At 36.6% G+C, this 13,481-nt stretch overlaps 1 protein-coding gene across 3 annotated transcripts in view; it reads left to right on the top strand.

Annotated features, from left to right (window-relative positions):
- LOC123865320 (putative vitellogenin receptor) overlaps positions 1–13,481 on the top strand; it is a 43,870-nt gene that overhangs the window by 18,501 nt on the left and 11,888 nt on the right. For all 3 annotated transcript variants that reach the window (XM_045906278.1, XM_045906277.1, XM_045906279.1), the window contains 6 exons: positions 712–1,047; positions 1,521–1,619; positions 1,760–1,937; positions 2,405–2,490; positions 2,694–2,836; positions 3,530–3,606. In XM_045906278.1, coding sequence (XP_045762234.1) covers positions 712–1,047; positions 1,521–1,619; positions 1,760–1,937; positions 2,405–2,490; positions 2,694–2,836; positions 3,530–3,606 — 919 coding nt within the window. The remainder of the gene's footprint in view (positions 1–711; positions 1,048–1,520; positions 1,620–1,759; positions 1,938–2,404; positions 2,491–2,693; positions 2,837–3,529; positions 3,607–13,481) is intronic.

Raw genomic sequence — 13,481 nt, 5'->3', positions numbered from 1 at the left:
TTCTACTTTCGAATTCTGATGTGACGCCAATACAACATGACCCCAGAGAAATCAAACGCAGGCGGGATAAGGCCCTCTCCAAGGCATGGCGTTGTAACATCAGCAACTTTTCTAACCTGGGTTGCTTCTGTTCTGAGATATTTTTTTAACAGAAAACCCAATAATTATTTATTTTTGGCCAAACGCCAATCTTGGGGTAGTCATGGTCTAAGGCTGAATAAGCAATCACAACAAGATATCATTTCTGTGACTATACATTTACAGGAGCTTAATATGCTCAACAATCAACATACAATATACACTATTCAGCAGCCAAATTTCATTCTGTTCAGGGTTTCATTTAAGTTTTTTTACAGCAATATTCTAAACTAAACCAACTCAACTACACATTATAGCATCCATCATCTCTCTACTGAATCCAAGAACCTCTACCATCAGCATAATGTTTTCAAACCATCTGCCTTATGCTTGCACATTACTATGTGATAGCCCTCCATTTGCCACACAAGACTAATATATATATCTACCATATAGATATGCCGTTGCTCCCTGGCTTCTTCGAAGCATAATGCACACTATTCAGCAGGGAGAAGTGGCGAATGCTTGTGAGGAGTATAACATCTGCCCCCAAAACTACTCAGCACACTATTCAGCAGCCATACTTCATTTAATTTTGTTCAGTGTTTAATGTTTTTGTCTTATTTTTTTCAGCAATATTTCCAAACGAAACCCACCTGCACATCCTTACAAGCACCCTCCCCCCTGACTCCAAAAACCCCTATCGTCAGCACAAATGCTTTCAACCGCCCACCCCGTGCTCCCACATATGCCTACAATCCCCTCATTTGCCGCACACCAATGTATCCACCATGGGCTATACCTGCCAGTGTCCCCCTGGCTTCCTCAGGTTCGACCGATGCATGGAGTTTTTGAAGTGCCATAGGGATGAGTTCATTTGCCATAAAAGTGTGCAATGTTTCCCGGCGCATAAGAAGTGTGATGGTGTGAAGAACTGCAAGTTTGGGGAGGACGAAGAAGGATGTGGAAGTAAGACATTTTTGAAATGGCAATAAAGTTTTTTTTCATTTTTATATGTTTTATCTACACAAACACATGAAGAAAAATTCTAAATAATTTTTAAATACATATCGAAAATTGCGAAACTGGCAGGATTTGAACCTGCGTCTTCTGGGTTCGCGCCCGACGCTCTTATCGGTAAGCCGACAGGTTCGATTCCTGCCGGTTCCACCACTTTTGACATGTATTTAAAAAAAAAATTATGTCATGTCTCCTTTTAGTTTCTTGGTAGAAGGGTTTACGATACGATCTTTATCTCCCCTAACCCTGTGGGGATGAATTCTTCTAATTCAGTAATGAGTCCATATCAAGTTTGAAAACTTGATCATTCCTAAATTGGAATAATGACTGGTTCCAATCAAATTACGGATATCAAAATTTGTGGCACTGAAGATTTCATGTTCGATCATAATGTTTTACTTTAACATGTTTGTCGTTTGCAGGTAGTGTAGCACAAAGTCCACAAATGTGTCCACCAGATAAGACAAATTGCCATGGCACATGTATCCCGAAAAATCATGCATGCATTGATGATGCACCAAGTAAGTTTTGTGATCACACATTTTATAGATAACGCGTTCTTGATTCCAGCCAAACTTGCTAGAATTTCCAAGAAAACTCCTTTTTAATCCGTCACCTCAGCACTATCCTCTTGTCTAATGCACTTCAATTTATGTTGTAGAGTCCATCATTCCGGAATCCAAACCACTACAATGCGATGTCGAAGAGTTCCGATGCTCGGACAACTCAGTATGCATCGAGCGATCGTTGACATGCGACGGCCATGCTGACTGCGTTGACGGCTCCGATGAACACCCAGATGCTTGCAACGTCAGATCCTGTTTTGACACTGAATTTATGTGAGTGATATTACTTCACCATCAGCTTCATTTCAGCTTGTTGACGTCCACTGTTGGACATTGGACCTTTGAAGTTATGGTAGTAGAAGTTATAACTTTAGATTTCCTCGTCCAGTTGGATCATCAATTGGAGTTGGAGGATACCATACACTACGTCTTCTTGATGCCATCTTCATTCTAAAACTTTCTTGTTCATGCAACAAGGCCTTTATTTCGAATTTGTCTTTAGGGTTTTCTCTTTTAATTACCACTGAAAGAGTTGCCAAACAGTTGCTCAATGCTTAAATGACTATATGCATCGAGCTCTCACTAATATGCAACGGCCATTCTGACTCCGTGGCGTCTCCGATGAACATCCGGAATCCCGATGATTGTAACATCAGATCGTGTCATACAAATCCCCACCGAATTAACCCAAAATCAAGCGAAATAAATGAGATCAATATGTATTGGTAATTTTCCATCAGGTGTGCATCGGGTTCTTGTATTCCAATTTCATGGCGATGCGATAGTAATGAAGATTGCGCTGATGGCTCCGATGAGGTTGCTTGTGGTAAGTTTACAATTTTGCCAATCAATTATTATTATTGAAACAGTTTAGTAATCCAAATTTTCATACTTAATTGTACATAAAACTTGTAAAAATGCGAAAGTGACTCGCTTTTTGGACACGAGCAAAAGATACTTTGATCCCGGGTATTCAAACAGTTATTTTTACATACCTAACATCATTGATCACGTGCATTCTTATTATAGAGAGCAAAGCCTGCCCCTCGGGCTCGTTCCCGTGTGGCAACGGCTCGTGCGTGCCGGTGTACGTGCGCTGCGACGGCAAGGCCGACTGCGCAGACCACGCCGACGAGCAGGGCTGCGACTTGTCCGACTTCATCGAGGTTTCCGTGAGTGTTGAACTGTAGAGCGATGCTCGTTCCCGTGCGGCAACGGCTTGTGCGTGCCGGTGTACGTGCGCTGCGATTATATTACTTGACCACGAGCATGGAAATTCAACTCTAGGCTTCTCCTAGGCTTCACGATTATGAAACACGGAGAGCAAATTCGAATTACCAAAGACTTGAAGCAATATTGACCAGCAAGCTCAATTGATAGATATACATACTGTTACAGCTACCTTTTCTTTGTGATCTAGATACTTATTTTATTGAAATTTTGATACTTACTACACCAGCAAGACTTACAATCACGCTCAAAAAGTGTCTGATATAAACATAAAACAAGTGCGCACACACACGTTTTCTGTTCTACAGGCCAGTTGAAATTGCACCTTCCATTAACGAAATAACGTCTAAATTTGTTGTTGCTATCCGTAACAACTTTTTTTTTTTATTCATAGGTGAGCGCTTGACCACAATCACACCTGATGGAAAGTGATGATGTGGTCTAAGATGGGACGCGTAAATACCTAGAAGGTACTACGAACTACGAACTACGGAAGAAGAACTACGGGCGCGTCAGATGTTTTTAGCCGATTTCAAAAAGGAGGAGGTTCTCAATTCGTCGGAATCCTTTTTCGATGAACTGTTCTAGCGATTGGAGTCTTGCTTGGATAGTAAAGTCAATGGTGTTTTGTACAGGAGCACGTGATAACTTGTTCGCCGTGGGAGCGCCCTTGTGAACATAATAAGTCACTGTGTCTACCACTGACGGCTCGGTTCGATACTTACTTTTTGTTTGTGTTGTGTATTGTCGTTGTCTGTGTGTCGTTTAACAAACAATAAATAAATATACTTAGACCATTTAATTCATGAAAACGAAAATGGTTTTTTTGCTATACTGCCCTACTCAAGCTAAAACGTCGTTAAGACTATGGCTATTTGACAAATCGCAAAAATGCTGTACTTTGAAGTGAATTGTTTATTTTTCTAAAGCATTAACAGCTATTAAATACATGCAATTAAAAACTTCAGTTTGTGAAGATTATAAGTACTTCTTTTAATTTTGTATACATTATCCCAATAAATAAAAAAAAAAACAAGTTGAAAACATTGCTGTTCGCAACTTGTTCTGTAAAAATTTTCTTTAACATCTTGACACTTTGAAGCCAACCTCCAGAAAATGATATGTTTAGGTTTAGCAATCAATTTTAATTGTTAGTTTTATACTAAATGTTTTTCATTTCTTAAATAATTTAAAACTAACCAAAAAACTTCCTGTGCTATTTATTTTCTTGCAGGCGCTCTATGGAATTCAGTGTCCACTGGACTCTCATGACGGGCGGACTGCGCGCGTCATTTCGTCGCAAAATATTATTTAAAATGAATTTAAGCTTATTATTTTTGAATGAAAGTTGTGTTTATAATCGTTGAAAAATAAAATAGGGATTTTTTCATTTCTAAATGAAGCCTGCTTATATACTAAATTTGATTCTAAAGTTACGGTTTTACCAGGTAAATACTCGGAGGTTGTCATAGATTATGATGACAGATAGTAAGTGTTCTAAATAGGTATTATACCTATGTTTTCTAGGAGATAGCGCGCCTCGTCCCGGGTGCCGTGTTCCGAAATGGATTTCGTAGTAGTGCAAGTTTGGTGCAAGCCTCACATGACGGAGGGGTATGCGTCAGGCATTTCCTGTGTACAAAAAAAAAGACCTATATTTCGGATCCATATTTCATCACTGACAATATGCACTATTCAAAGACTGGTCTTCAAGCATTGAGGAATTTTGGACGAGAGACATCTCGAAGATTCCCGAAGGCTGCCTGAGTTAGATTTGTCGGCTAGCTAGCTTTTTTCGAAATTGGACTTACTTAGCTGGATTGTGTGTTAGAGCTTTCTTATGAGATATTATATGTACATAATATAACCATGGGTCTCATAAGAAAGCTCAGATTCATGCTGCGGGCAATGGGGAGAGCCTAAAGGTTGGAACGCCATTTCGGGGGCCGTGTTTCCTGCCATATATACCTTAGATACCTGAAAGCCAAGAGTGAATAGGCATCTTCTAGGTAAGCGTGCTCCTACTTGGACCTCATCACTGCTTTCTTTAAAGCATGATTGTCGTCAAGCGCAAGCGCAAAGATTCAGGCGGCGCAAACCCGTAGCATGTGGAAGACCCTATTAAAGACCTATATTCACTGTGGACGTCTGTCGGTTGATGTTGATGATTATGTCTTTAGTGCAAGTAGTTCAGTAGTTTCAGAGTTTATCGATAACAAATAAACAAACCTTTCCTCTTCATAATATATGTACTTAGTAGCGCAACCTTGGAAAAAATCTCGTGGAAACTCTTTGATTTTCTGAGATAAATGTCATTTTACCTGGCAGCGCTAATAAATTATATCACTGATAATAATTCATAACCGTTAAACCTAAGAGTCAAAATCTCGTTTTTCTAGTCGAGTTCCGTAGGCTCTTTGAATCCACCACATTATTATCCCAAGAAAACCTACCATTAGATGTAGGAATAATGGTAAGAGGTCACAACCCTCAGCAATAAAGAATACGATGCGGAGAGAGATGTCAGTCTCTAGGTCTTTAAATGTATCCATGCAAAAAACCACGTCGACTGGTTGCTCCGTTGCAGTGTGATTAAATATTAAACCAACAAACACACTTTCGCATTTGAAATATGGCCAGTGATTATAAGAAACAGTTTAAATCTCTCTCTGCTCTCTGAGAGACGTTAGGCAAAGTGAACACGAATTATGACACTTCTGTGTTCTTATACAAGCTTAGGTCTCTCAATTTTGTCAATTAATGTCAAATCTGGCATTCCAGCTTTCTCAAATCAAAACCTAGTAAGCGGCTTAAATTCAAAAGAATAGAATAGTCTACAACGCTGGTCCAATGCGGAATGGCATACTTCACACACCTTTGAGAACATGGAAAACTTGCAGGTATGCAGGTTTCCTCACGATGTTTTCCTTCGCCGTTAAAGCAAGTGATATTAAATTGCTTAAAACGCACATAACTGAAAAGTTAGTAGAACGTGATTCCAGGATCGAACCCCCGACCTTCGATTAGGAGGCGGACGTTCTAACCACTAGGCTATGACAGTTTTTAAATTAAAGGGGTTTAAATATTTTAGTGTGAAGACTTGCCTACACATTTATTCATTACATTGCATCATTTTCTTTTTTAGGGTTCCGTACCTCAAAATGAAAAACGGAGCTCTTAAAGGATCACTTTGTTGTCTGTCCGTTTGTCCGTCCGTCCGTAAAGAAAACCTATACAGTACTTCCCGTTGATCTAGAATCACGAAATTTGTTTTCAGATTTATTCCTTTACTTGGGCTATGAGAGTTGGGCTATCTACCTGCCCATAATTCTAGGTTAACGGGAAATACCCTATAGGTTTTCTTGACAGACACGACAGACGGACAGACGGACAGAAAGACAGAGGTCAAAGCGACTTACTAGCTTTTAATTTTACTTTAATGTGGGTGTCCTTACAATACAACGGGACATACTATGAAAGTTAGGCTTATGACATAAAACGATTTTCGGAAAAATGACATTTACTTTGTTTTGATATGGGGCGGTCGATATAATTAGGTACTAGGGTAAAGGCTCGAGTAAATGAACAGATTGGACGTTTTTACATGTATTAAGAGCTGGAATAAAAAACCGGCTGATATACCTTTTTTAAATATTTTCTTACAAATTCTTACACTGTTTTCAATTTCAATTTCAAAACCGTGTTCCGTTCAAACCGTTCAAAAGTGCGTGTGCGTCCATGTGTGTGTGGTGTGTGTGAGTGTGTGTGAGTATATACTTGTCTGTATGTTTGTACGAGTGTTTGTGAGTGTGGTATTGCGTGCCACATGAGTAGCGAACAGAGTCAAAGCTTCATACAAGCGCGCTACGATAGGTACACTACTACAAGCTTGAGGCGCGTGTGTGCGTGAGCACAGGCGCTACGTCGCGTACGGAGAGAAATCGGTTTATACCGGCTCGGCCTGTGCTCAAGCTCAGGGGCTGCAGTACACGTCGCGCGTCGTGTTTTCATTTAATTTAATGTTAATGATAATAATTTAAATAGTGTTTAAAATCTATTTTTTTGAACTGTCATAGATTTTGTTCAAAATCAATATCTGAGGATCCCTAGGATCACAAAACAGGAAATTGTTACCAAAATTTAAAACAGTTGGCGCCATTTTGAAATTCTTTGTTAATTGACCGATTCCGTTCAAAATCGATATTTAGAGCTCCCTGGGATCACAAAATAAGAAACTGTTACCAAAATTTAAAAAATTCGACGCCATTTTGTAATTCTTTGCCAATTCACCGATTTCGTTCAAAATCGATATTTAGAGCTCCCTGGGATCACAAAACAGGAAACTGTTATCAAAATTTAAAAAAGTCGACGCCATTTTGAAATTCTTTGTTAATTGACCGATTTCGTTCAAAATCGATATTTAGAGCTCCCTGGGATCACAAAATAAGAAACTGTTACCAAAATTTAAAAAAGTCGACGCCATTTTGAAATTCTTTGTTAATTGACCAATTTCGTTCAAAATCGATATTTAGAGCTCCCTGGGATCACAAAATAAGAAACTGTTACCAAAATTTAAAAAAGTCGACGCCATTTTGAAATTCTTTGTTAATTGACCGATTTCGTTCAAAATCGATATTTAGAGCTCCCTGGGATCACAAAATAAGAAACTGTTACCAAAATTTAAAAAATTCGACGCCATTTTGTAATTCTTTGTCAATTCACCGATTTCGTTCAAAATCGATATTTAGAGCTCCCTGGGATCACAAAACAGGAAACTGTTATCAAAATTTAAAAAAGTCGACGCCATTTTGAAATTCTTTGTTAATTGACCGATTTCGTTCAAAATCGATATTTAGAGCTCCCTGGGATCACAAAATAAGAAACTGTTACCAAAATTTAAAAAAGTCGACGCCATTTTGAAATTCTTTGTTAATTGACCAATTTCGTTCAAAATCGATATTTAGAGCTCCCTGGGATCACAAAATAAGAAACTGTTACCAAAATTTAAAAAAGTCGACGCCATTTTGTAATTCTTTGTCAATTCACCGATTTCGTTCAAAATCGATATTTAGAGCTCCCTGGGATCACAAAACAGGAAACTGTTATCGAAATTTAAAAAAGTCGACGCCATTTTGAAATTCTTTGTTAATTGACCGATTTCGTTCAAAATCGATAATTAGAGCTCCCTGGCATCACAAAAAAGGAAACTGTTACCAAAATTTAAAAAAGTCGACGCCATTTTGAAATTCTTTGTTAATTGACCGATTTTGTTCAAAATTGATATTTAGAGCTCCCTGGGATCACAAAATAAGAAACTGTTACCAAAATTTAAAAAAGTCGACGCCATTTTGAAATTCTTTGTTAATTGACCAATTTCGTTCAAAATCGATATTTAGAGCTCCCTGGGATCACAAAATAAGAAACTGTTACCAAAATTTAAAAAAGTCGACGCCATTTTGAAATTCTTTGTTAATTGACCGATTTCGTACAAAATCGATATTTAGAGCTCCCTGGCATCACAAAATAAGAAACTGTTACCAAAATTTAAAAAAGTCGACGCCATTTTGAAATTCTTTGTTAATTGACCGATTTCGTTCAAAATCGATATTTAAAGCTCCCTGGGATCACAAAAAAGGAAACTGTTACCAAAATTTAAAAAAGTCGACGCCATTTTGAAATTCTTTGTTAATTGACCGATTTCGTTCAAAATCAATATTTAGAGCTCCCTGGCATCACAAAAAAGGAAACTGTTACCAAAATTTAAAAAAGTCGACGCCATTTTGAAATTCTTTGTTAATTGACCGATTTGATTCAAAATCTATATTTAGAGCTCCCTGGGATCACAAAAAAGGAAACTGTTACCAAAATTTAAAAAAGTCGACGCCATTTTGAAATTCTTTGTTAATTGACCGATTTCGTTCAAAATCGATATTTAGAGCTCCCTGGCATCACAAAAAAGGAAACTGTTACCAAAATTTAAAAAAGTCGACGCCATTTTGAAATTCTTTGTTAATTGACCGATTTTGTTCAAAATTGATATTTAGAGCTCCCTGGGATCACAAAATAAGAAACTGTTACCAAAATTTAAAAAAGTCGACGCCATTTTGAAATTCTTTGTTAATTGACCGATTTCGTATAAAATCGATATTTAGAGCTCCCTGGGATCACAAAATAAGAAACTGTTACCAAAATTTAAAAAAGTCGACGCCATTTTGAAATTCTTTGTTAATTGACCGATTTCGTTCAAAATCGATATTTAAAGCTCCCTGGGATCACAAAAAAGGAAACTGTTACCAAAATTTAAAAAAGTCGACGCCATTTTGAAATTCTTTGTTAATTGACCGATTTCGTTCAAAATCGATATTTAGAGCTCCCTGGGATCAAAATAGGAAACTGTTACCAAAATTTAAAAAGTTGGCACCATTTATAATTCTTTGTAAAGTGACTGATTTCGTTCAAAATCGATATTTAGATCTATCGATCGATATTTAAACTAAGCAATCACAACAAAAAACAAACTTTGCCATCTTGTTGAACAAATACCTATTGTTTATTAAATTGTATCCTTCTGTGCCAACCCTACCAAAATAGTTATAAATTTTGTTCGCTTCTTAGAAGCTTTGCCTCTGTTCGCTACTCTGTGGTATAACACCATGTTAGTAAATCTTAGTATATTTTTAACCGACTTCAAAAAAAGGAAGAGGTTCTGAATTCCTCGGTAACTTTTTTTTTTTAATGTATGTTCTCCGATTACTCAAAGACGCCTGGACCGATTTGGATTTTTTTTTGTTTGATAGGGTATACTTCGCAGGTGGTCCCATATAAATTCGATGAAGATCTGATGAATATCTTCCGAGATGGAGAACGGAACTCCTCAATGGATAAGAGCAAATTGCTCGCGATCAGTGTAATATCTTAGTAAACAGTAGGGTTTTAACTGGGTATGGCATATTATAGTACAGTGGGGCCACTAAAAATTGTGAAATAAAAAATTTTCAAAAGAAAAATAAAACCGACTTCAAAAACCACAATCACTAAAATTATTTTTACTTTTTAGTGTTTGTGGTTTTTGAAGTCGGTTTAATTTTTCTTTAGATTTTTTTTAAATATTTATTCTGGTATTCTTCTTTCTTGGATAAGGATCCCTCTTGGGTATCCCCATTTCTCTCTGTCTTTGGTACTATCAAGCTAATTTTCTCTCGCGATTTGCACAATAGCATTAGACCAACGCGTCTTCGGTCTACCTATTTTTCTTTTACCTGCTGGACCTGGCCAAGGGGAGATTTTTCCTGTCCTTCTTTCATCTGTAAAAATCGATACAATATGACCATTTGCATTTCAGTTTTAGGGCATGTCTCAAGGTGTCTGTAGGCTTTGTCTTTTTTCTTATGTCTTCAATTCTCACTTTGAATATTTTTTCCTTAAGTTATGCTCCTTGCCATCGCCCTTTAGCAAGTCACTATTTCTTTTTATATTCTTTGTCTGGACCCATGTTTGGCTGGCATAGGTGAGGCATGGCAGGATGCATGTATCTGTAACGGATCTTTTAAGATGTACTGGGTAAGCTCCTTTCATTCTTTCCTTTTGTGCCCAGTACTTGTTCGAACTGATGTTAATCCGTCTGTCTACTTCCTCTTCTGCACTTGTAACGCTGAATGAGACTTGTTTTTTAAGATACATTTAGGAGCATAGGTATTGTAGTTCCAATACTTAATTGTATTTATTTGCCTGTTACTATAAATATGGCGGCTGATTGAATGAGGCCGATTGTTGTACCTCTGCGAAACTGTTCAAAAATAGTAAACTGAAGTAAGTAGGTACTACTTACAAAATTATGTCGCTTTTCATTGATAAATATGGATTTCGAAAATTTGACCACATTTCCAAATTTCGCGATATATAAAGTGGCTTCCGATTCCGAATCATTTCACTGGCATACAAAATTCAACTTTTTTGTTTTATTAGGTTTTGAAACTGTTTCTTACTAATTTGACGTCGCTGATTTCAGATCTACTTTAATTTTTTACACAGCAGCTCTAGTTTTTGAGATACAGGTACCCCCATATTTTGCACTATACTCACACTTTGTATGTTCACACTTTATTAAGATCACACAAGTAATTTCCAAAATTTATCGAGGTGAACATCAAGAAGAACATCTGCAAGTTATTCCAATCATTTTTGTACCATTTGGTGGCGAGTACGTATTAAAGAATGTCGTGCAAGTGTGTCTAACTTTGTAAAACAAGCATACTCGGGCTACTTTGAGAACCCATTAGCAGCTAACAGCAAGGCCTGGACTCCAAATTTTTATATGTGCGTTTATGAGCAAATAAGAATAGACCCTACTTTTACTAAAAATAGTCTTATAATTTGGCGCGAACCATCTAAACACCATGATGATTATTATTTCTGCATTGTGAATATAACCAGAAGAAACAGCAAAAAAATTGTTCCAAGCGACTCTATTGTAACTTGCAGTCTACAATTAGAACGATTCTGACTTCTGGCGATAAATCTGTACCTCAGCCCCAACCCAGTACCTCCAATCTACTTCAAGAACTTTCAGAAGGTAGTGACGATGTTTTACATCTCAACTTAGACTATTCAATCAAAATGATTTGGACCACTTAATGAGAGATCTTAGATTGTCTAAAAAGCATCAGAACATGTGGCTTCTCGGCTCAAAGGAACAAATCTGATAACATGTGTTACGGTATATTGTTCTCACTACTCTCAAAACATTCAGCAGCTGATGTTGCACTTCCAGCGACTTGGGTGCAACATGGGCATTAAGTTTCATTTTCTCTGTAATCATTTAGACTGTTTTCCAGAAAATTTAGGTGACTTTCAACCTAAGATAACTATACCAAAGGGTATAATATCATATGAAAGGGCTCTATTATACATTCTAAAACAGGTTTTATTTATTATTATTATGTAAAATAGTGTTTGATTTATCGCGCAAAATGTAGAAAAAAATATACAATAAGTCAAAAACTGTGAAAATCTGTCAATTTTTTTTGAATTCCAAGCCGAAAATATATTTAAGAATTTATTTATTAATAGGAATCGAGAGTTTATGCAGTAGATAGAGTTCGTTCATTCACTGAAATTCCCAGTTCATTTTCTGGCAATTTATCCTTTTCTTAAATAAAATAATTTATAATAATTAATACCACGCATTTTATTTGATTTTTTGATATTTAAATAATTTAAGAGTGTTTACCTACTGTGTACTGACACACAAAATATAAAAATTAGTTATAGAACGATTCTCATATACCTTAATTTTAGGTCAATGTCAGGGTAGTCCTTATTCGTTCATGTACTGGATCTTTTACCCTCCTACGTCAAAATACTAAAAGTCCGCGTAAATTTCGCAGATTGAAATGTCTGCTTGATTAATTGTCAATAGAGGGTCATGACATGTCAAAATTGCTAGTTTGAAGGTGAAATCGTCTATGTCATTCGCAATGGTTTTCCTCTTAACCAACATTTGGTCAAATTTGACTTTTTAACACTATCTTACTCAGAATTTTTTTTTCTATCGACCAATCTAACCGGTATTTTCCTAGCTGCTGTAGTTTTTGATATAGCAATATGAAGAACGTCGTTAAGTAACTACCTGTTTATATAATAACAATACTTAAACGTATTTAACTGACATTGCCAGTCTAAAATGTCTCTAAGCGGCGTTAATTTTTATTGCTACAAGGTTTTTTTCTTAAATTCCATAGCTTAAATGTCTTTAAACGAAAATGCTAGACTAAAATGTCTTTAATCACACATAAACGCGTTGCAGTTTAGTTATATTTTGCAAAAAAATATTGTTTCCTAGACTGAAATGACTCTATCCCGCAATACATAACTTAAATGTCTCTAACTATTTCCGCATCTCGCCAGGTTGTAACTTTATTGTGAATTAATTTAGTCATTAGTGCGCCTGAGTGCGCCTGCGAGAGCTTTCTGGAGTAGATGTGGCGCACGGGCTCAGTGTTTTCCCGCCAATTTCGTAACGATGGCGGACAAAATATAGTAAGCAAATATTTGTTTTTATAAGAGCGCGAAACATGCATTTGAAATTATTTATAGTTGCAGTCATTTAGTGTTCCGTTTTGCGACAATCATTATAACAATCAATATTTATATTAATTAATGGTTAATATTAAAATAAATCAATAATGAACTAGCTACTAGTGGCAGGAACAACAAAAAGACTCGCCGGCCGTAAGAGGCGTGTCTTTTTGTTGTTTCAAATATTTATTGTAATACTGCAAAAACTTTCATGTTTTAAAATTGTTTTTTCTATGTGTATAAAATGAAGTAGCTTTTCAGCAAGCAAACAAACTACGATTTCATAATGTTAAACTACACTCGGCGTCACAAAAATCGCACCTATCTGAAAATGAGGCTTTAACCTGTAATATTACCAAGTCCGTACATCTAACCCAAACAGTATTGATATCAATGCAAAGAACGTTTAACGACCTTTTATCAAACAATAGTTACATTTCATAAACGATATAAACCTTCTGAATACGGTACGTCAAAGAAAATGTTGCAAAAATCCTCATTATAGGGACC

This window comes from Maniola jurtina, chromosome 5 (genome assembly GCF_905333055.1).
Source record: "Maniola jurtina chromosome 5, ilManJurt1.1, whole genome shotgun sequence".
Classification (NCBI taxonomy): Eukaryota; Metazoa; Arthropoda; class Insecta; order Lepidoptera; family Nymphalidae; genus Maniola; species Maniola jurtina.
The sequence above is the reverse complement of the archived record's forward strand: the minus strand, read 5'-3'. Positions and strand labels throughout refer to the sequence as shown.